Source organism: Lynx rufus, unplaced genomic scaffold (assembly GCF_022079265.1).
Source record: "Lynx rufus isolate CCGP_SWC_20201006 ecotype Redwood Valley unplaced genomic scaffold, mLynRuf1.p SCAF_2, whole genome shotgun sequence".
NCBI classification, from domain to species: Eukaryota; Metazoa; Chordata; class Mammalia; order Carnivora; family Felidae; genus Lynx; species Lynx rufus.
Window position 1 is genome coordinate 166540674 of NW_025814834.1, and position 24644 is coordinate 166565317.

Here is a 24644-nt window from a genome sequence, read left to right on the forward strand (position 1 = left end):
TCTCCTTCAAAAGTAAACCCTAGCCTGATGTCTAACAGCATAGATTAGTTTCCCCACATTTTTGTACTTAATGGACACCTATGGTATATATTCTTTTAAGAATCTGGCTTTCAGTTAACATTATGTTTGTGAGATTCATCCATATTGCTTCATGTATTTGAAGCTTGTTTGTTGTCATTTGCTGTAGAGTATTCCATCGAGTGAGTTATTATTCTCCAGTTTTGGTCATTTGGGCAGTTTCCATTGGGGACTGTTATGAATGGTGTTGCTCTGAACACCTTAATGCATGTCTTTTTTTGAACACATTTCTGTTGGTATTCACCTAGGACTAGAATGGCAATGTGTAAGTGTTCTGCCCAAGTGAATACTGCCATAATTTACATGCCCACCAACCAGTTGATGGTTTTTAAGGAACATCTTATGACTGGAGCTGAATTTTAGATTTATCTGGCTGTGGTATCTTTGATGGCCCAGAGCACTGGTTTCGAATTGTGTTTCAAAGAGCCCTGGGAATCTGCAGAGTCCCCTTCTGGGGGCTGCGCCAGGGGAGGGAGAAGGGAAGGTTGAGTTGTGGTAGTGCTGTTCATTCCCAACCACCCTCTAGCAGAGCAGGAGAGCTCTTATCTGTTGATTAGCTTTTGCCATTATCTAGGATTGCTGGCCCACCACCAGCCATCTGACAGGTGGACAGCTGTTGGGGGAAAACTCAGGGAAACCAAGAATGCCAAGGCCACTGCTGTCCTCTCCCAGCACACATCAAGGGAGGGCCTGACCAAAAGGTCAATGGCAGGGCCACCAGGGGGGGAAATGTGGACTGGAAAATAGAACATGTAGGACCCGTCACCTCACTGGATGTCAAGGAACAAGGGGATTGTTGCTGAGACAATGTCCTGAGTCTAGATAACTATAATAAAGGCTGTTGTATTAGCAGGGAGATTGAGAAGCCAAATCCAATGAAGGACCCCCTATGTCAAAGAGGGGGAGTCCGACTTCTGGTGAGTTTTAGGAGCAGGCAGGGCTATCTGGATGGGGTTCCTGCATACAGGTGTAGGGCCAGATATAGATGTAAGAGCCTCTGCCAGCCCTTGGGAGCAGATGAAAAAGAGATTGGAGAGAGGAAAAACAGGCACTCAGGCAGAATCTTCAAGGACTCCGACAGGGGAAGATGTCAGCCTGGAGACAGAAGGCGATCAGAGACATGAAGATGTAACCAGAGAGGACAGGAGACAAGTCAGGAGGGTGGGACAGTCCAGCAGTGTCAGTGCCAGAAAATGGACTTGTCCAAAGAGTTCTTCAGCTTTATCTAGAATCATGAAATTTCACGGAAGTGTCTTCTTAACCACCAGTTATATTCAAGGTTATGTGCATACTGTGCTGTTATCTTTGAAAACTGGCAACAGTGTGCCCTTGCACATGGTAACCAGAAATTTCAGTTTACTCTGATACCCTTTCCCAGAATATCCAGGCTAAAAGAGAACTTACTGTATTTGTGGGCGTGGCTTTAATTTTAAACGCCTATAGGCACTATTTTCTTTCCTGTATGCTTGCTAGCTTTAAAACCCACTTGGTGGGAAAGCTGTCCTGCCCCTCCCTCACTTAGGCCGGTCCTCAATTGTAATGTCTTGGGGGCTTCAGGAGTAGCTCTGTACTGACCCCCGCCCCCTACGTGCGTAATACTTTCAGGGCACTAGATGCAGCTCTGTCCCCTTCCCAGTCGACTTTAGTAGCACATATAGTCCCTGCTTTGGTCATTATGATAATAGATAAATATTAAGAGCTTAAACCAGTGGTCTGGGTAGTTCTGAAGAGCAGGAAAGGAATCTAAAAAAAAATATGAATAAACAAATAAAAAGCAGAATCAGACCTGTAAATACAGAGAACAAACTGATGGTTGCCAGAGGGCAGGCGGTTGGGGGAGGGCAAAATGGGTGAAGGGGAGCGGGAGATACAGGCTTCCAGTTCTGGGATGAATGAGTCACAGGATGAAAGGTACAGCATAGGGAATATACTCAGTGGTATTGTGATAGCGAGTGGTGACAGACACATATGAGCGTAGCATAGAGAATTTGAATCACTATGTTGTGTGCCTGAAGCTAATGTAACTGTGTACTCAGATTTAAAAATTACAAAAGAAAGAAAGATACATAGAAGAGGCACAGAGCACTTGTATTGTTCTCCCTTTTTAAGGATGAGGAAGCAGAGGCCCAGAAAGAGGAAGTGACTTGTCCAAGGCCACCAGCTTAATTCAGGCAGAGCCATGAGGGAGACCCGGGCGTTATACCTTAATAGCCCTGCTACCACGTTCAAGTCCTGTGGCTCTTTCCCTAGAATACACATCCACATCACCCGGAGCTTTTGCCAGGACCTACCCCTGATATTTGGATTCTGGAGGTTTGGGAGTGAGGTTAGGAATGCAGGTGCATTGAACAAGCTGCCCAGGTGATTCTGAAAGGCAGCCTGTTAGAAATTCAGTTTCTAGTCACTTTGTGGTTTCTGCCTTTGGCTCCACATTACCTCTTAAGTGCAGGTATAATCTGCTTCTAAGAAAACATTATCAACTGGGTTATATTTAAGAGAGGAAAAACCAATCCTTTCCTCCATTTAAGAAGTATGTGAGGGTGCCCGGGTGGCTCAGTTGGTTGAGCGTCCGACTTCGGCTCAGGTCATGATCTCGAGGTTCTGGTGTTCAACCCCGTGTTGGGCTCGTTACTGTCAGCACAGAGCCCTCTTCATATCCTCTGCCCCCTCTCTCTAACCCTCCCCCACTTACACTCTCTCAAATAAAACATTTAAAAAGTAATAACAATGAAAAAGAAGCATGTATATATTAAAAGTGGAAATACACTACATATTAAGAGGGGAAGCACCTGACAGGTTACTAAGAAACAGAAGTCTCATGAGGTAAAAGAATTCCAATATTTTACCAATTATCTACAAAAATATCTTACTAACTGCATAAATTTGTAAGCTAAATTCAAGCAGTTCACACAAGTCCATTAGTAGAAATTAAAATACAATTCAGTCATTAATTGACCCCATCTAATATAGACAGTATATGAGAAGGCACTTTATAAATTGCAGTCTTTTAATAGCATTATTGTTGTATCAGGCTTACTACATTAGAAATAGAATATCAGATTCTACATTGGGTAAAGGCAGAAGTAATATACAAACACGTGGCCACATCTGCATGTGACACTTAAGTGTGTTTTCCCAGAACTGAGCTTGGTATGGCTTTCATTTGTAAGGGAAGGCACAGGCCTCCAGTGGTCATGTGGTCACTGAGTCTGTTCGTTTTTAAATGTTGACACTGACAGGCGATAGCTGTTTGTAAGACTTGGATGTGTGGATTTCTTGGATGCGTGTAAGACTTGGATTTCTCTGTAATATAAACACGTGCTGTTTATTTTGACTTACACTCTGTATAAAAGTGTTCCAAAGAATCTCATGCACTTTTGAAAATATTCCAAGGACAAACTTTTGATAGAATCAACTCAACCTTCTAGAACTCCTATTTGGCCACAGACAACTGAATGCTGATCTCCTGTGATCTCTCTCAGGAGTTTAATCCCTGGATTCATTAAGTGTTAGAAAAGTTTAAGTAACTTTACAGTTAAATACATGAATGAATAAAAAGTATTGATATTGCTGTATGAACTGTTAGGATTTGCTTGAAAGCATATATTATGCCCAAGGCTGCTCATAAAATGAATTACCCTTGGGAAGCAGCCTTCCCTCCCTCCACTTTAAGGAACTGACCTGTGCAGGTGAATTTAAGCAGTGGAGGCATTTGGGGCTACTTCTTTCTTCCCAAGGCTTGCAGCAGCAGAATTTTACTTTCCTGTATCTATCCTTAAGGGGTCACAGGTCTCCTAAAAGCAAAGTCAATACCACCCTCCCTTTCACACGTACAGGAAGGAGGACCATATACACACTAGTACTGTATTTTGGAAACCAAGTAGAACTGTACTCAAGGCAGAGAAGCAGTTGTGTAAAATGTTACATTATAGTTCAGGGATGTTTAGTATGGTTCCTAATTGATATTTAATTAGAATCAGAGCTAAACAATGAGTTTCTCTGACTTAACCTCTTGGTCCAGTAGATAATGCATCTGGGAAAGTATTATCTGAAGGAATCCTTTGTGTTTTTTGTTTGTTAAAATATTTATTTATTGAGAGAGAGAGAGAATGCGTGCAGGGGAGGGGCAGAGAGAGCCTCTCAAACAGGTTCCACACTGTCAGCGAAGAGCCTGACACAGGGCTCGAACTCACAAATCTTGAGACCATGACCTGAGCCGAAATCAAGAGTTGGATGCTTAAGTGTGACTGAGCCACCCAGGCGCCCTCTGAAGGAATCCTTTTGTCATGTGAAATGATTCCATTTATTTGAGAAATTCTGATGTTCATACACGGGGTTCAGGCCCTTACCACTCGCCTACGATACTGCCACAGATCCTTGTGTCATCATTTATTATTTATCATTTACCACTTACAGTAAAGTAGTTATTGAGTTCCTGCTCTGTGCCCGGCCCCAGGACTATATCATCCCTTTCGTTTCCTAAATTATGAAGAGGAAAAATTGCAAAGCTGTCACTTCCTACCAAGGCCAATGACTTACTTCACTTAACAAAATACCCTGTAGGTCCATTCGTGTTGTTGCAAATGGTAAGATTTCATTCTCTCTTTGTGACTGAATAATATTCCATTGTATGTATAGACAACATCTTTACCCATTCATCTCTCTGTGGGCACCTAGGCTGCTTCCATATCTTGGCTGTAGTAAATAATGCTTCAGAAAACATAGGGGCGCATACATCTTTTCAAATTAGTGTTTTCGTTTTCTTTAGGTAAATACCCAGTAGTAGAATTACTGGATTGTGTGTTACTTCTATTTTTAATGTTTTGAGGAACCTGCATACAAAATAACAAGTACTTTGAACTGTGAGGGCCAGCCCAGATGTTCATCTTGCTGGTCACCCTGGGAATCCCGTAGATTTTGCTTTTCCTCAAAGCGGTTATCAAGTCCGGACATGTTGGAAAGGAGGTAGGACATGTTTCCTGCTATACAGTTAACGGAAGGTGAGATGAAAGAGGAAAGGAAAAGTAAGAATCCTATTTTGTCTTGTGGTATTATGGTTATGGGTATGTGGACCACGGCCTTTTTTTGTGTGTGGGTGAATGCAGGGAGAAGCACTTCCTGGCCGGTTAACATCGGCATCTGTGACCCAGAGCCTGAGCACTGTGTAAAGTGGGCAAAGGGCCCGGATTGTGGCTGTTTTAGGCCCCTGTGTGCCTCCTTAAAAGGCAGTTACTTCCTCCACACTGTGGACATTGGACATACTTGCTATATCATGATCTGGAGGAGGAAATGGTAGATAATAATTAACATATCTTCCATTCTTTAATGCCAGGGCTCATCTTCTAGTGCATATTATTATTGTGTTACAGGTTGTGAAGTATTTAGGATCGTTGAATTTTACTTTTAACCTTTAATTCTTGAAATTTTCAAACCTATACAAACCGATACAAAAATAGAATGAATTCTGTGTACCCATCACTCAACTTCAGCAATCAGCCCGCGATTGTCAAATGGCCAGTCCTGCTTCCTCCATCCCCTCCCCCACTCTCCCCACTCGCCTAGTTTCTATCACATTTGTTTTGCCCTGAACCTTTTTTTTCTGTCCTTAGAGATCTAATTCAACTTTGCCCATGAAATGACCTGACAAAGTCTCTAATAACACTTGTCTTTAATTCCATAAAATAACGCTAAAGTGATTACATGCAATTGGGATTTTTCTTTAATTTGAGAGAAAGAGAGCACTAGAGAGAGCAAGCATGAGCAGAGGAGAGGGGTAGAGGGAGAAAGAGAATCTTAAGCAGGTTGCGTGCTTAGTGCAGAGCCTGACGTGGGACTTGATCCCACAATGCTGGCACCATGACCTGAACTGAAATCAAGAGTGGGACGCTCAACCGACTGAGCCACCCAGGAGCCCCAACTGGGGTTTTTCTTAATGGTGATGCTTGATGCTGAGAAAATTCCCTGGACTTCCTATGCATGGAATTAGACAGCAAGGGCTCTTTGTGCCTGGCTTCCTTTGCTCACTGTGATGTCTGAGAGATCCGTGCATGTTGTTTGCATGCACCTCTGCTTGGTTTCTCTTTGCTTCCCACCTGTAAGCTCCCTTCTGGCCTGAGCTGCTGGGTGCCTGCCTCCCTGCTTTTCCACCTCTGTGTCTTCCAGGCCTCCTTCATCATCCTGGAGCTCCAACCTCAGCCCATGCTTTCTGGCCCTTACTTAATCTCTCTAGCCTCCTCACACTCTCCCTGGTTGCTCAACGCTCCTCCTCCGCTTCTTGAAAATGCTCAGATGACAGCCATCTCTTGAAACAATCCTCCCACCCCTCAGAGTTCCTGTCAAGTTCCTTGTCTTCACTACACTGCCACGTCTCTAAATATTCCTGACACTCAACCACCTGAGTTCTTGGATTAATAGTTCTCTCTTGTGCCCCTTCTCATTTGACCTGCGTTCACTTCGTGCTCTGGAAAGCTCACCCAGGGGTCCCCAGGAACCCCTTAACTACCCAGTCCTATGAGCTATGGTCACTCCTTCCTTCCTGTACACAACCCCGCCCCCCCAAAGTGGCTAATGACTGGCCCTCCTCCTGGTTTTGTGAGTTACAAATGCTGGGATTGATTGAGATAGAGATAGAGAGAGAGAGAGATTAGATATAGATATAGATCGTAAAAATATGACATGTGGATGCAAGCACAAACTCTGGAACCAGGCTGCTGAAATCGGAGTACCAGCTCCTCTGCATCTACTCCTGAACTGGGGAAAGCAATAGTAATAACCCCATAGCATTGTTTTCAGAAGTAAGAGAGTTAGTATCTGTAAAGGTGTTAGAACAACACTTGGCAAGCATACAACGTGCTATAGACGTGGTAGCTGGTGAGACCAAAAAAGTAAAAACTTACAAACTGCAGGAGTGCATAAAAGCAACTCTAAAAATCCCCCAGTTCTCACCACCTAACAATAGCTACATTTTAGAATATATATCCTTCTAGTATGTTTTCTGGGTATAACATTTTTAAGCAAGCATACTATATAGCATTAACTTCTGCCCTTCTCCCCAACATTCCTCTCTCCTCTTAGCTGTCCCTGCCAGTGTCACCCTGTCCTGGCAGCCCCCTTGGCCCCCTCTCTGCTCCTTTGAATCTGCCCTTTTTGTCCACACCCGTGTGAGGAAGACCCCAGGAAGCTTCCTGCTCTTTTCTTCAGGCCCTCCCTCCGGTGTGGTGCTAAACCACCACTTCTGGGCTGTCAATCCCCATTCAACCCCAAGAAGGAAGTCTTGTTCATTATTAATGTCTCCTAGCTCTTGGATCCACTCTTTCATTGTGTTCCGGTCACCTTCATCTGTTTGATGAAGTCCTAGGAACAGTAATGACGGGGACAGACAGCCTGTGCCAGGCTCTTTTTTTGTAGGATTGCATTTAATCATTACAGTCCTGAGAGGTAGGCACTCTTGTTTATCCCATTTTACAGGCAGAGAACCTAAGAGTTCAGTGAGGCTAAATCATTCATTCAACATCCTGCAACACTAAGTGACACAGCCCAGATTTGAACCCAGTTCCATCTGACCCCAAAGCCTGGGCTCTTTACTGTATTGCCTGTCCCTAGGCCTTCCATGGAAATAGTCTGTCTTGTCTTTCTGTGTCTCCCAGTTCTGTTCCATCCAATGTTGCTTGGTTCTTTTTCTGTTAATACTCCCTAGGTCTATCACTTCTGCTCAGAAACCTGTGGGGCTCCCATTTTCACATAACAGAGTCAGCTTTAACCTACTTTCTGCTGCTCCCTCCATATCCATTCTGAAATTCTCTTCACTCCTTGGCTACCACCTACCCAGTTCCTTCCCTTCAAGGATTGATTCGTTTAAGAAATGTATCCTTCACACACCTCTCTGCTGCCCCAAGTCCCCACTGACCATCCCCTCCCCAAGCTCCTATGCTTACCTTTGTCTTGCTTTATTGGCCTTTTAACTATCGGTCTGGTATATGCCACATGCCTTGTTTGTTAGGTGGCATAGCCCCCACCGTGACTGTAGACTCTTGTCAGCCTTCTCTTTGACCCTGCTCCTCCAGTGCCTCCAAGCACCTGGCCCCTTCAAAGCAATAAAACGGCTGCCTGGTTGCCTCTTAATCTAAAATGGATGCAGCAGCACTTGCCTGTTTCTTCGCTTTCAGTCATCCTATTAAGTGTTTGGTTTGTCCAAATGGACTGCAGGCAAGCAAGTGAACATCTGTCTGCTTAGCAATATCAGAAAGCATGTCCTTTGCTTAAAGTAGATCAGATGCTAGGCCCTTATGACCAGAATCCAAAATATCTCTGTTCTTCTGCTTTTGAGGGTAGAAGAGCTATGTTGTAGAGAATGTCCTGGGCAAGGGATCCCATTGTAGATCACCTCCATCCCTGCTCAGCTAGGGCAGGTGGTAGGGGGTCCAGGAAGGCCGATGGGAAGGACTCCCAGTTGGTCACAGACATATGGAAAGGAAGGTACAAGTTCTCTGGGTGTGGGTATCAAAAAGGCCACAGACAACATTACAGGTCAGAGTTTGTTTGGAATGTATGCCCCCTTCCTTTGCCAGCTTTGGGCCTGTGTACTTTGCCAGGAATAACTTCCTCAACATGAAGGCTGTGTGCCTGTTTAGTCCTAGGATAATGCAAGGGATATGGACCAGGCTTGGTTTAAATAGACCAATTGTTGATTTATTTAAAAGCTGGATTCTGCTCCAGTTTAAAAAGTTCTAATTCAGAAATCACCTCCTCCTAACATAGTGGTTCTTCATTAGGGAGCATCTGAACCACCTGGTGGGCTTGTCAAACTACAGACTGCTTGGGACACCCCACCCCTCCAGAGTGTCTGAATCAGGAGGTCCAGGTGGGGGGTTGAGAATCCTCATTTCCTTTTTTTTTTTTTTTTAATGTTTATTTATTTTGAGAGAACACGAGAGAGCATGCCCCCACATGTGCACGAGTGGGGAAGCGGTGGGGGGGGGGGGGGCGCGGTTAGAGAGAATCCCAAGCAGTCTCCGTGCTGTTAGCACAGAGCCCAACATGGGGCTCAATCCCATGAACCATGAGATCATGACCTGAGCTGAAATTAAGAGTTGGACACTTAACCAACTGAGCCACCCAAGTGGCCCAAGAATCCCCATTTCTAAGAAGTTCCCAGTGACGATGTTGCTGTCTGCTGGTGTGGAGACTAACCAGTCTATGGGGACTTCTCCACTGGGGCCACTCCCCACTCTGAGACTGCTTCCCTTCACAAATGCTTATTAGCACCTCAGGGTACCAGGGAACTGTATCTCGAATATGTTCTTATGTTGTTTGGAAATCATTCTCTCACTTCATATAACATCGTTTGGCCCCCCCCCCAAAACAGTGAGTCCTTTTAAGGCAGGAGATTTGTCTTCTGCTTCTCTCATCATTCCCACTTCCGCTTTCCAGCCCCAGCAAGCTCCTCACACAGGACCTGCAGGTGGCTGCAGTGTGCAGTGATGGTTAGGAACACCAGGGTTTGTTTCAGCCCTGGCACTTACTCGCAAGGTATCCCAGAGAGCTTTGGTTTCCTCATTGGGAAAGTGGTTAATAATCCCACCCTCATCATGATCTCCAGAATAGAGTGGTAGTTAAAAAGTAAAATAGGGGCGCCTGGGTGGCTCAGTTGATTAAGCGGCCGACTTCGGTCATGATCTCTCGGTCCGTGAGTTCGAGCCCCGCGTCGGGCTCTGTACTGACAGCTCAGAGCCTGGAGCCTGTTTCAGATTCTGTGTCTCCCTCTCTCTGACCCTCCCCTGTTCATGCTCTGTCTCTCCCTGTCTCAAAAATAAATAAAAAAACGTTAAAAAAAATAAAAAATAAAATAAAATAAAATAAACAGGCTACAGAGCCATGCATATAGCATGCTCCCGTTGGTGTTTTTTAAGAGAGATATGTAAATAATCATGCTTGTGTATGCATCACATGTCTTCAGAAGGCGACATGAGGAACTGATAACAGTGATCACCTCATGTAGTCTAGAGTAGGACAGCTAATTTTTGTTGTATGCCCTTTGGGTAAATTTGTTGTTTAAAATTTTTACTAGCAGCATACTGTTTTAAAATTTAAAAATTAGTTAATGAAATAATAAGTTCTTTTTCAGAGTAAATAAAATAACTTTAAATAAAGCCCATAACAGTGCCTGGCACAGAAAATCACTCTGTAACTGTTAGCTTTTGTGTTGAATATTAAATAATTGGGGCGCCTGGGTGGCGCAGTCGGTTAAGCGTCCGACTTCAGCCAGGTCACGATCTCGTGGTCCGTGAGTTCGAGCCCCGCGTCGGGCTCTGGGCTGATGGCTCAGAGCCTGGAGCCTGTTTCCGATTCTGTGTCTCCCTCTCTCTCTGCCCCTCCCCCGTTCATGCTCTGTCTCTCTCTGTCCCAAAAATAAATGTTGAATATTAAATAATTATAGAATTCATCCATGTATTTATTAACAGACAAGATTGCCAGCTGCCCCTTAAGCCAGCCATGCAAATATGAGCAAATCATTTCTCAAGCTGTCTTGCTATGTTAGGTAGAGAGGAAAACTTGTTTGCAAAGGTCATACTCATTGTTGACTGCAAACACATGCTTCTGCTGGATCCTGGCCTGACATACAGCCTAAGGGGCTGGGTCCTGCACCCCTGTAGGTCACCATCACACAGCTGTGCCCTACGGCCCCCCTTCACTGCCTGAAAACCTGTTTGGGCACAGTATGGGGGTACAAAGCAATCAGCACTGCCCTCAGAATCTGGGTGCTACACAAGTGGCCAGCCCATGCTGAAGGTGAATGTTCACGGGCAGCTTGACCCCGTCAAGTCCCTGGGACTCCACCCAGGCTTCTCAAAGCTGTGAAGGGAACCAAACAGGTGGGTAACCTTTGGCTTGGAACAGTCCGTATTTTGTGGGATACTTGTGGGAAGGAGCAGCAGGGTGTATCCTGTTTCTAAGAAAACAAACACCCGACACAAACACCCCAGAGTGAGACGTTCACTGGCTGATGTGTTGGTGGCTACATCTTACCCAACTGTTTATTAAGGCCCCATTCTCTGCATTAGTCAGTGTGACAGAGAAGATGGCGTGCGATAACTCACCTGTCTGGTTAAGGGTGTGGCTTTGAAGTAAGAGAGATCTGAGTTCAAATTTTGTCTCTACCACTTACTAGCTATCTGATCTTGAGCAAATTATTTAACCTAAGCTTTAGTCTTGACAGATATGATAAAACTGAGCTCTTACGGTTGCAGATGATAGCAAATGAACTAATAACGGTATAGAGTATTTTTAAATAGTACCTAGCACAGAATAAGTAATGAATAAATGTTACTGGTATACTATTATTATTCAGCTAAACTTCTCACAGTCTGGTGGGAAGACAATATTCGTACATACGAAGTCAGTTACATAACAATAAGCATTAGCTGCCATATCATTAGCACCAAAATAAAACTGCTGGATGACAGCTATACATCTTCCTTCAGAAAGAGTAAACATAAGTACACACACAGCTCCTGCTCCCTGCCTCTCTCGTGCCTGGGCCATCCCCTATGGGTCCTTGAACTCCTAAGCTTTAAGCATTTAGCAGGAATTTGTAAAGGGAATAAATTACTGTAAGCAAAAGCAGAGAGGCCTTCCTAGAAGAGATAAAAATGTGAACTAGGGCCTAAAAGAAGAGAGAATTTATTTTATTTTATTTTTTTAATGTTTATTTTGAGAGAGAGAGAGAGAGAGAGCATGAGTGGGGGAGGAACAAAGAGAGAGGGAGACACAGAATCCACAGCAGGCTCCAGGCTCTGCTGTGTCAGCACAGAGCCCGACGCGGGGCTCAGACCCACGAACCGTGAGATCATGACCTGAGCCAAAGTCGACGGTCAACTGGCTGAGCCACCCAGGTGCCCCCAAAAGAGACAATGTAAATAGGCCAAGAGAAGCAGGCAGAGAACTTGCTCAGATACTTGCAAGAGGACTTGTAAACACAGCCCACAAGAAAAATGGGGAGTGTGGTGACAGCTCCCTGGCACTAAAGCAGCATCACAATGAAGCTTCTGGGTCTGGCCTCTGGAATCAGACCGCCTGGGCTCGCATCCCACCCAGGCAGCTTGCTAGCTGTTTGATACGAGGCATACACTTAACTTCTCAATGGCTCAGTTCCTTCATTGGCGATGAGAAGGTTTTTATTATGGTGGCAGAAATATTAGAGAGGATCTGGATTGCAAAGCTGAGCCCTTTGGACTCTTCTGGGGGGACTGGAGAATCCTCTTCTGAGACCAGGGGAAATAAATTGACAGTGCCATTGTATCTGTGCACATACTGGTCAGGATAGATTAGATCGGAGAAAGAAAGGCGAGAGGCATGAGTCCTGTTAGGGAGCTGATACAGTGGCCCTAACATGAGGTGCTGGGAGCCAAGACAGAGGTCAAATAGCAGTGGGGAGAATGGGGAAGAATAAAAATAAGGGGTTTGTCAAAACATAGGGATCAAGAGAATTTGGGAAGTGCCAGGGTCTGAGGATGCACTGTCTGGTGAGGCAGCCACTGTGTGACTCATGAATACTTCAAGTGCGGCCAGTCCAAATGAAGATGTGCTGTATCTGTAAAATGCAGACCGGGTTTTAAATATTTAGTACCAAAAAAAAGTAAAACATCTCAGTAATTTTTTACATGGATTACATTTCAATTTTGGTCATATTCATCTAAAGAAGATATCAAAATGTCACTTTTTTCTTTTTTTCATGTGGCTACTAGAAAAAACTTTAAATAATCAAATATGTGGCTCACATTTCTATTGGATAACACTTGGTCTAAGGAATTAGGAGAAGGCAAAAGGGGATGCTTCAGTGACCAGGACAGTGGTGGTGTCACTCATAGAGAAAGGGACACCAGCAAGGTTGAAGGCAGGCAGTGGTGTTTCACTGGGTTTTCCATGTGTTGTGTTTAAAGCAACTGGGCACCATTTTGCATGTAAATTTTTTTAAATTTTTTAGTGTTTATTTTTTGAGCGAGAGTGAGCAGGGGAGGGACAGAGAGAGAGAGGGAGGGAGAGAATCCCAAGCAGGCTCTGCACTGTCAGCACAGAGCCCAACGTGGGGCTCAGCCCCACAAACTGTGAGATCATGACCTGAGCCGAAATCAAGAGCTGGATGCTCAACTGACTGAGCCACCCAGGTGCCCTGCATGTAAATTTAAACAGGCTTTCATTTAAGACATTGAGATTGTGGTAAAGCATTGTATGCGAAGTGCGTTGGTCATAGCTGACGTCATAAGGGTAGATCAACGTCTACTGAGGACCAGTGTGGGTCAGGCAGGTGCTGTGTAATGTATATACGTTCTTTCATTTCCTCCTGGTAACAACCCTGTGAAGTAGGTACTATTATTATCCTTTCTTATTTTACAGATGAGGAAACTGAAGTTCAGAGAAGTGAAGCAACTTGAGGTGTAGTAGTGATGAGCCAGGATCCAAATTTATCTGTCAAAGCCCTGTTCACTCTGCTACATCAGTCCTCCAGGACGGAGCCCTGGATAAATGAGAAAATGAGAGTCAGAGGAAGGAGCCGTACTGTAGAAAGGAATATCACTGGACAAGCAAGAACAGGATAGTCTAACGTCACCAAGAGGAGAAACTTTTCCAGAAGGAAGTGGCTGTTCAGAAAACAAAGTTAGACTTTTATAGCAAAGAACTATGTTAGATGATAACAGCTATTTCAAGCTGAAGGGCACTGAATCCTGTAAGTTCAGGTTATTAAAAAGGAGTATTTTCCGGGGCTTGTTCAGAACCTGGAAAGTTAAGCATGGATAGGAAGTGGCGTTCTTTTAAATGGACATATTTTATTCCCAGGCAAAAATAAACGTGAATAGAACCAAGAGGCAAGACTCTGGCAATCATTATTGGTGTTTCTCAGGAAGACCAAATCAAAATTACATGGGAAGCTTTAAATACAGATTCTTGGGCCCTGCTGCAGACCTATTGAATCAGATTTTTTTTTTTTTAATAAGTGCCTCAGATGTTCTAGATATACAGTGAAGTTAGGAACCCGCTACTCAGGCTCTGCAGCTCTCTCCTGGATTTATTACCCAGATTGGCTCATTCTCGTGGCTTCCTACCAGCTTCGCTAGGGATGATGGGATCATCCTCTGTCTTCAGCAATAGCCTTACCTAGAATCTGGGACAGTCCTTCTCTTAATGAAGAGCAACCAATTCTTCTTCACTTCAGTCTTCTTCCATGGCCACTTTCTCAACACCTGCTGTCATTGGTATGGAGACCACCTATCTAAATGAGTAGTGGGCCCTAAATGGAGGTCATGTCTTCTTTTGTCCAGGGCTCCTGACAGTTCCCCCCCTTCCTTCCCATTCCTTCCTTGTACTCTTAATGTTCAGAGACCAGCAGTATAGGGTGGTGATTAAGAGGATGACCTTGGAAGTCAGGTGGCCTGAGTCCCAGCTCTGCTACATAAATCAGCATACTCTTCAGCAAGACTCTTTTGGCCTCTCTGTGTTTCATCTGTAAAACAGAAATGATAGAAGAACTCATCTCTAAGAGGATTAAATGAAATGATTCATGGAATTCACTTACCGGGCACATAATAAATGGTGGTAGTTGTCACATTTTGTCATTATACCTACAACAGTAACATTGTCACCACCATCATCATCATTATTCAGGGACATGTGGCTGGATGGCAGGTAAAGTGAACTCATCAAAGATACCAGATGAGGACCTCGCAGGGGTCTGCAAGTATAAAAGCATGCTACTTTTAGAGGATGCACTCTTGAGGTCTTGAGAGAATGCTGTTCTTACTCTTTTTCATTCTCATTCTGAGCCCATATAAACTCTTAGAAGAGCTCCAGTCACTCTGTCTTCCCCAGCCGCAGTGGCATTTTCCACTGTTCCATGCAGCCCTTCCTCATCACGCCCTCTCATTTTTCTCCCCCATGGGCCGGTAACTTGTTCTTTTTGCTCTTTGCTCTCAAAACTGGACAGGAACAGGGCAGGACATGGGGCTGGTCACAGGTTCACCACTCTTGATCTTACAGCCTGTGAGCTCTGGTTGGGGAGAAGGAGAAAGAGAATGTTATGGCTTGCATCTCCACGTTTTCAGGTCTTAGGGTTTGATGTGTTCAATCGTGGCATGATAATAGTAGAAATCATAGCTAGCCTTTGTAAGTTATTTACAGATTACAAAACAACAGATTAACAATTGTGTATCAGTCAGGGTTCAGTTACCGCAAGCAGCGTGCTTGGCAGTGTGAGCAGAATGGGCTTTCGTACAGGGGATGAGGTGCTTGTGTAATCAGTAGAAGGGCCGGAGCAACTGGTTCTTGACTTCTCGACCGGGACCAGCTTCCAGACATCACCACAGAACTGGCCCCGGGGGCCCAGCAGGAGGTGGAGAATTGGGAGACTGTTGTAGCCACACAGTTTCTTAGCACCACATCGATAGAGACTGCATGCTGGGATGCTCCCAAAGAGCAACTTGCTCACCGCCCTGCTTGCCAGCAGAAAATAAGCCAAGCCGCAAGCACCGGCCTTCTCACTTCCACCTTCAGATCTCTGATGATCACATCCCTATCCCTTTGGCGGAGCCCGCATCCTCCAGATCCCTAGTTGTAAGAGAACGAGCCGTGGCTCGTAGATGTCCGTCTTCTCCCTGCACCATCACATGTTCTCCCCTCTGTGCCCATCTGTCTCTAAATTCCCTCTTCTTTTTTCTTTTTTTATTTGAGAGGGAGAGCATGCACAAGCAAGCAAGGTAGGGGCAGGGGCAGGGGCGGGGGTGGGGGGGGAGAGAGAGAGAGAGAGAGAGAGAGAGAGAGAGAGAATGAATATCCCAAACGGTCTCTGCAGTGTGAACACAGAGCCTTGATGTGGGGCTTGAACCCACAAACCTGTGAGACCATGACCTGAACCGAAATCAAGAGTTGGATGCTTAACTGACTGAGCCATCCTGATGCTCCCTAAATTCCCTCTTCTTATAAGGACACCAGTCATATTGGATCAGGGCCCACCCTAATAAGCTCATTTAACTTAATCATGTCTGTAAAGGCCCTATCTCCAAATACACTTTATTCTAGTTATGGGGGGTTTCTTTTCTTTCCATCAGGGCGGTTCAGTAGGGCGCCCCAGGAGGAAGGTAGGGCAGTTGTTCAGTGCCAACCATCAGGGACTACAGGTGCCTAGAGTACTTCTCAGAGGATGTGATCAGAAGGTATAGGTACTTAACACTCAGCAAAAGTATTCTTTGTATTTATTATACTCACATGCTTATGTTATCTGATGCTCTTAACAGCTCTTTGAAATAGGAAAGTATTATTATCCCCACTTTTCCCATGAGAAAATTGAGGCTTACATGGGTTGTGAGTCCTTCCCTGGGGCCCCAGAACTAGGCAGTGGCAAGGGCAGGAGTGAGCTCAAGTCCCCTGCCCTAATCCTTGAGTATGTCCCTGGAACTAAATGTCCAAGGCATAGTACAAAGGCCATGTCACAAGTTCAAATAGAGGGATGGGCAGGTATGCCAGCAAATGTTAAAGCAGCAGCCTCTACTTAGATTCAGCCCAGTTTTATAAAATTTTCTGACTTTTCCAGAAATCTTTCTTTGCCTTAAAGGGATAGCTCAGTTTTTCAAATGTTGACAATTTAAAGTTAAAACACCCCCCCCCCCCCCCCACACACACACACAGTTGAGTTAACCCTGTGCGGGGCCCAATCAAACACATCAGTAGTCTGGATTCAGCCTGCAGGCTCTGATTTAAAAGAAGTGTTCAGGAGATAGAGACACTGTTCTACGGATCTGACTGTCCTCCCTCTAAGGCCATATTAGAAACATGTTGCTACCCAATCATATTACCTTGACATTCTTCTTTTGCTCTTTTGCTGGGTGAATTTTTCTCCTGTTTCACACCCGAATGCATGATTTTCAGTCTTGTCAGTGAACCAAGGGACCCAACATTATTAAGTATCTGTGTGTACAAGCTACGTGCTGATAGGCACTCTTGTTTCTCTTCCCAACAACCCTGTGAGCTAAGTGTTGCTGCCTGCACCCCGTTAATAGATGAGGGGGACTGATAAAGGGCCAAGCCAGGGTAAGACATTAAGACTTTGATAGTTGAAGGAAGATCAGATGGAAGCCTTTTTTTTTTTTTTTTTTAACCTGCTCTTTTATTATAGACACAAGGGGTGTATTTGCTCAGAACACTGGCTTCGGTCCAGTGCTTCAGTTATTTGCCCGGCCAGGATGACCTTGTGATTCAGCTGCTGCTTCCCCAAGTGTGCTCCCTCACACACTTTCCATCCCCACCCTCTCCGTGCAGCAGACCCCTCTGGACAAAGGTTAAGATGCTCTTCTTTCCCTAATGGGAAATGTTGTTCCTAGGAATTTCTAGGAACCTAAGAATTCAGATGAACAACAGCCTTAAAACCAATGCCAACTATTTGAATCACTAAATATTACGTATGTTTATTCAGATTTGCTAGCCACCTGTAAAAATGTGAACAAGGCTGCAGAAGCTACAGCCAGGGTTTCATGAAACTGGAGGTCTCTCTGCAGGCCTCTGCCCTTTAGGAAGGCAGAGGCAGGGCTGGTGGCTCAGGATCTCCAGATGCTGACCTCAGTCCTTGCCTGGTCGTGATAGCTAGAACATTCTTGCTTAGCTTGCGGAAAGGAGAGGGGAGGCCTGTTTTTCAGGACACCGGATAAACAGATGGTTTCTGCACCAGAAGGGCTGTTGCACAGACACAAAGCAGTCAGCAAGCCCACAACTCCAGGTCATCAGTGTCAAGGTCACCCTAGCCCTGAGTGTTTGTGAATCAAATTAATTGGAATTGTATCCTTTCCTTGGTGCAGTAGGAAGCATGGCTTCCGGGGTGAAAGGCTTATGAGCTGGTTCAGGGCTTATGAGCTGGGTTAACTTGAAGCAAGTTTTTCTAATTTCAGTTGCCTCATCTATAAAATGAGTATGAAATAGTAATAACACCTTTCAGGATCGTAGTGAGGCTTCACGGACCGCTGCGCATGAAAGCAACGTGTGCAGTCTAGGGTTTCATACAAATATCTGGTGGTGTTTGCCTTGGAAGCTTTCTTAAAATAAGAATAAAGCAAGTTTTTTATCCATGTGGTAGCACAAACAGACAGACATCCTTGCCTTTGAGGGAAGAGCAAAGAAAACCCGCTCAAGGCACAAAGATGGTTGGAGATACCTGTTCTCTCTGTCCAGCTGTTGAGGAGATTCAGAGAAGCTGCAGGTTAGGAGGAAGTCCTCAGCTAGACCTCCAGCTCCTGGAAACACCTCCTCTCTCTCTACAACCAAATAGCAGTGGCCGTTTTTGCAGTGACAGGAGGCATCTCAGCCCTGGGTCCCTCCATGGGGCTCCTTAAGTTGAAACAGTGTAACTTTGATCTGACTTTTCCCTGAGTTAGAAGAATGTTGTAATAAGAGATGATGTTCTCCAGTGGCCTGGTACACAACTTTTTCTAGGAATGGCCACAAATACCCCATTTAATTGACCTGCCAAGCGCTATTCCTATATTCAGTAGGAAGTTGGTGGTGGTTAATAATCTGTGAAGCTGTGAAAATCACCCATCTCCTAAACTTTAACTACTTTTCTGGGTGAGTTTAGACATATGCTAGGAGAGGGAAACAGACTTTGAGAAAAGAACTCATATTTGTGTTGGGAGCCCAAGATAAGTTGGTGGGGCCAGAGGACGGGCTCCACTCCCCCTGAAGCAGAAGAGAAAGGGTCCCCAGGAGAAGGAAGCAGGAAGCTGTCTGAGAAACAGGGAGGACTGTGAAGGGAGCAGATCTCAGAATAGGGGAAACCTGCCAGAGGCGCTAAACCTGCAAGTGTGATCTGTGAATTGCTGTTTTCAATCACAACTATAATACACGAAGAAACTCACGGGGACTAGAGGGAAAGTTTCTTACCGATTTCAGAGGGACCTACCCCAGTATTTAAAAAAAGTTTTTTTTAACATTTCATTTTTTGAGAGACAGGGGGAGCGAGCCGGGGAGGGGCAGAGAGAGAGGGAGACACAGAATCTGAAGCAGGCTCCAGGCTCCGAGCTGTCAGCACAGAGTCAGACGCAGGGCTCGAACAAACGAACGAACCGTGAGATCATGGCCTGAGCCGAAGTTGTACACTTAACTGACTGAGCTACCCAGGTGCCCCTACCCCAGTATTTTATAGAGCCTGACCGTGGGCTCTTTGCTCATAGCTATGCGGGTGGGAGCAACGAGTGGTCCAGGCCTGACCGATGTAAACTGGTGTGCAGTTACAGGGAAACTTGCTCAGGCCTTGGAAACTTTATGCCCTGGAGCCTGAGAAGAGAATGCTTGGCGTTATTCTCATGCAAAGCGACATTTAGAAAGTCCTTAGGATGCAGCCTGGAAACCACAAGCCCTTCAGAATGGTATCATATTCACATTCTGGAGGTTGGGGGCCAAATCTCAGAAACCTTGCCAACTGGCACAGGAGCCCAGTTTAACATGCTGCAGGGCACAAAACGTGGAACTAGAATGCCATGAATCAGGATGCTTCACTCTGCTTGCAGGGAGGTTTGCCTTCTGCCTCGGTCCCTTTTCAAAGGCTCTGTTAACAAATGCTTGCCTGGGAGCACAGAACAACACTGGGCCAGGCCGCTGGGTATGAGCAGAACCACTGGGAGAGGACCCTAGGCCTCTCCCTTGGGTGGGGCGGGATGATTGGAATCTGAGGAAGAGGCAGCGAGTCAGGGAGTGTTGAAATGAGGTCGCCAAGGCCTAGGATTAAAGCCGGGCCACCCTGCCCTGTGTATGATGTATGGATGATTCCTCCTCCCAGTTTCCTGCACTGGTGGGACATCCTTATTTCTAGGGGAATCCTCTGTTGTCTGTCACCAGCCATTCAATTCTACCCTGACAGCAGAGTGCAGCAGAATCACCTAAGGATGCACTTACAAGGGGCCTCATGCCATGGCCCACCCAGGCCCCGTCATCAGAATCCTGGAGCCTCACTGACCTGGGCGAGGCAGCCAGGTACACAGGCAATTCTGATTCATCGTGCTGGGTGTGGCCTCCCAAGGATAAATACAAGAGCAGCTGCTATTTTTGGGGTGCCTTGGTCCTCTGATAAACACTACATGTGCATCAGCAAAGTGGCTCCTCAAAAACCATCATCTCCTCAAATTATGCAGAAGAAAGCTTGGGCTCATAGAGGTTAAGTGATCAGCCCAGTTTGACCCAGCTAGTAAGTGGCAGAGGCAGGGTCCAAACCCAGGAATATGAAGCATGACGATGAGGCTGGATGTCAGAGTTCTGCACACAGTTAAAAACACAGGTTTATTTGTACAGTTGACCCAAAGCCACCTCTGACCAAAGCCCTGTCTAAATCTTGGAGCCCAGCCCTTGGGAGCATTCCAAGTGTGGCAGAGCTCAGGCAGAGCACCTTGGTGCCCACGTGGTGGACACCGTGGAGCCTGGGGGTTGCGGGCATGTTTTGTAGCCCTGCCTGGTCCTAGGCCTTTATGGCAGAGATGCTTTTTCCAAGTGCGGCCCTTCCAGAAGGTTGAGTCAGTCTGGGTTTGCTGCAGGCGCCACGGTGCCCCAAGACTTTGCTGAGCCCTTGCATAGTACGAGGGAGGCATACCTACTGTCCACCTGCTTCTATGAGTCACAAAACTGCCACCCGGCCTGCCAGCTCTGCATTTTCCCCTACTCGCCACCGTGCCAAGACAGAACTTAGCCATATATGGCAGGGGCACCAGTAGTGCTTTTCCCTAGCCTGCCTGCCTTTTGGAATATGTCCTTGGACAACCAGCCGGGTTAAAGCTCAAGGTCCAGGAGGTTTCATTTCCTTTTTACCAGGTGGCTGGGGAGCGAGAGGAAAAGAGCAGCCTTGGCTCCAAGGGCTCAGGCCCGAGAGGAGAGTCAACCCCCAAACATGTGGTGGGGGTACAGGATTAGCAAGTGCCCTGGGCGCCCCGGCTGAGGCCAGAGAGAGGTAAAGGAGGGAAAGATAGAGTTCTGTTAAATATTCAGGCTTTAGGCTGCTCAGTGTATCCCCTTTGACATTTGCAGGGGGTTCATCATTGAGAGTCTTTCAGCTGAAAGGTTCCCACTTTTTCTTGAATAAAGGCTTCCTTATCTGCCTAACTAACATTCCTCAAATGATTGCAAACCTCGATAGCACCTAAAAATGCACCCTTTGTGCAAAGTTCTCCAGAGGCACTCTCCTTTGCTGTTTTCTGTTGCCAGGACTTGAATCAGTGTAATAGTTGGGTAAGAGAGCCAAAATGAAATAAAATCAAACCTTCTATTAAAGGACATAGCAGTAATATTAAACTACACACGTAATGTGGCCTGTGCTTGCATACGCTCATATGTGCCGGAGGCCCCCTAACTACTGCAAATGTTTATGTATATTTGTTTCCTCTCAGAAGATGCTAGAAAAGGCTCCATTGTGCTGCGTGTTGGGGTGGACGGATGAAACTAGTACTGGGTTTCTGCAAAGGAAAGATTTATGAAGGAGCTCCAATGGGAGGGCATTCTCGTAACTACCTCACAGAGCCCGTGATGACTGGGAAAAATGCATCCTTTTCCCCTAAGTAATGCAAACTTTAGGAATGTTTAAACAACTTACATTCTTTTCAGGTTTCAGGTAAAAACAATACCTGACAATGTCGAGCAAAACAGCAAGCACCAACAACATCGCCCAGGCAAGGAGAACTGTGCAGCAGTTGAGAATGGAAGCCTCCATTGAGAGAATAAAGGTAAGAGGCCTGGATGGGATCAGGCCCCTCTGCTCCCCACGGCGGGGCCGCGTTTCCGAGAAGGCAGTGCCATTCCCTGCGGCTTGGGGCCAGGATTTTCCTAGGGCCGGCTGAGAGCCTCAGAATCTAACGTTCATTTCTGCCCAGCCTGGACTTCATTTCAAAAGCACAGGCAAGCCAAAGTGTCTGAGTTAGCCTCTCTGTTGGAACAGAAAACCTAGACCCAATGACAGGATTCCCCAAGAACCTACCTTCCCTGAAGGAACACAGCCAAGTCCCGTGATCTCTGTGTTCTGCACTGGGACAGGGGTTCTAGATGGATTTTATAAACACCCTTGTTATCCCTCTGGAATTTACTAAGTGCGTTAGAGTATAGTCTGGCATAGCAAGTCAACACTCGGGGTCTCCTTTTTTAAATGTGTGTGCACTATTTTAATGACCACATTCTGTACCCGGGGTGAGTAATGCCAGCCTTAGTTGAGATCTACGAGAAAGGGGAAGGCATTTGTTAGGTCACCTGACTTCGAAGTCTTTTCTCCCCAAATCCCAAGAGAGAACTAGGCAGTGTGTGCCCTGGAATGTTGTGAGTAATGCTGTTTCCTAGAAACTGAAGCAGTCACCTGATACATTCCTCTGGGCCTGGAGATAGTCACCTGTCTTCAAAACATGAGGCTGCTTATGCTGTATTTGACGGGACTCGGCTGCCCTGTGTTCCTTGCCTGAGGACACTGATCTGATTATTCTGTGGAATAGCCCACCCAGACTTCTGAACAGGGTGTGGCATTTTCTGTTTTTAACTCATGCCAGAGGAAGGCACTGAATCTTCCCATTCTGGTTTTATCCCTCCTTTTATTTTTCTAAGACCAACCTTTAACAGTAGAACCTAAAGCTCTTCTCTCAAGAATACGGACTCCAAGCCCATAATTCAGTTCCAATTTTGTATCAAATACAAACTAAGATACAGCCTTCCCTTGATTCACATATACTTCCCCATTCCCACACTTATTTTGAAAAGCGTCAAACCTGTAAAAGAGCTATCACAACAAACACCCATATACCCTTTGCCACGATTCACCAATTATTAACATTTTGCCTCATTTGCTTTTGCTGTGTCTTGTACACACACCCACACAACACATACCCTTTAAACCACTTGAAAGTTATTTGCAAACATCGTGACTCTTCACCCTCAAATACTTCACCTTCCTCATAACCACACTACAGTTACAACATTCGGGATCATCTAATAATATCTAACACACAGGCCACTTTTGAAGAATCCAGGCCACTCATTTTGCAGAATGGCCCTCCCATGGGATACCATTGCTTGCCGATGCTTCGATGCCGGCTAAATGTTTTGGCGGGAATAGTTGCTAGCTGGTGGTGCGTCATCTGTGCTCACCCTAGGAGACACGTGATGTCATTTTTCTCCGATCTTTAAATCCGATCACTTGGTTAAAGAAGCAGAGCTACCAGATTTGTCCGTTTACAAATCTTTTTCCTTTTTAACTGACAAGTAATCTGGGAGAAACGGGGTCTGGAAAGATCACTCCACCAGTCTTCTACGCAGAGGACCAGCATTCAACTACCCTTTTAAAGTTTGTGAATACATTATTTTCTTGTGTGTTTGCTTTGGTTCATCCACACGTCAGGTCTCAAAGGCATCGGCGGACCTCATGTCCTACTGTGAGGAGCACGCCAGGAGCGACCCTTTGCTGATCGGGATACCAACCTCAGAAAACCCTTTCAAGGATAAAAAAACTTGCATCATCTTATAGAGGAACACGGAAACTGTCCCTCGCCTCTTCTCAACAAAGCAAATTATGAGCAGCTCCTTGGAAGACATTTACCTTCAGCTTATTTGGTAACCACTGCTAATAACTAAAATACTCTAACTTGGAACGATTGACTCTGATGTCTTTATTTTCCAAGCTGCCCTTTCTCTAAAACACCTTTTACTCATTTAATACAGAATAACAATCTTCTTTTCCATTTGATAACTATGGTGTCCTATTGGGTTACTGCTTCAGAAAAGTTGGTCTGGGCCATTTTAAAAAAACATTATCTGCTTTTAAATATATGAATAACCCAGTCATATCAAGACTTAAATTACCTAAGTACCTGTCTAGGTTAAAATGCCAAGAATAACTTACTGAAACCTTTATATCATAGTATGTTTTTAATAGGGTTGTGCCAACCTGTACAGTGTACATGGGTGAGGAGTGTTTTGTGTATATATATATGTCTTTGTATATACACATATCAATGCTATTTCCTTTTTAAAATTTCTCTCTCCATGCCATCAGTTCGACTCCAGAAGTTATACCTTTGTCTTGAGCTGTATGTAGATAGAATAAAAGTTTTTCGTATAGTTATTGTACAAAAAGGTATCCACTGTAATTGTGAAGAAATGTTGCTGACCTCTTAGGCTAGAATTAACTAGACCGATTAAAATTTAAAAACTGAACTAAAAACCTCTTATCAGGTATTGACAAGGGAACCTAAAAAGGCTCCCATGATCCTGAGTCTAGAAGAGGGGGGGAGGCCTCTGGGCCAGACTCTGGGGCTCATGTTCTCTAGATTGTGGAGAGACACCTCTGAAATGTCCACCCTAATGCCTAGAGTGCACATGAGCCCCGCCCAGAGGAGAGCAGGAATGTGTGAAAACCAGCTGCTTTTCTCAGCCAAACTTTGTCATTTCACTCTCTCTGCCCTGCCCTTTGTCTTTCCTCTCCCACTAGAACATCTCTTTCCAGAGGTGGTATTCACCTCCCCAGCCCCAAGTGGGTGGAACATGGTGGGATGGAAATACATGAAACACAACAGTAT

The 24644-nt window shown here is 45.3% G+C and overlaps 1 protein-coding gene across 6 annotated transcripts in view; it reads left to right on the plus strand.

Moving 5' to 3' along the window:
- GNG12 (G protein subunit gamma 12) overlaps positions 1-23717 on the plus strand; it is a 29034-nt gene extending 5317 nt beyond the window's left edge. For 5 of the 6 annotated variants that reach the window (XM_047085342.1, XM_047085341.1, XM_047085339.1 and 2 more), the window contains exons 2-3: positions 21697-21815; positions 23468-23717. In XM_047085342.1, the coding sequence (XP_046941298.1) occupies positions 21723-21815; positions 23468-23593 (219 nt within the window). In that variant the 5' untranslated portion in view covers positions 21697-21722 and the 3' untranslated portion in view covers positions 23594-23717. The remainder of the gene's footprint in view (positions 1-21696; positions 21816-23467) is intronic. The other variant, XM_047085343.1, reaches the window with a different exon arrangement.
- The last annotated feature ends 927 nt before the right edge of the window (positions 23718-24644 follow it).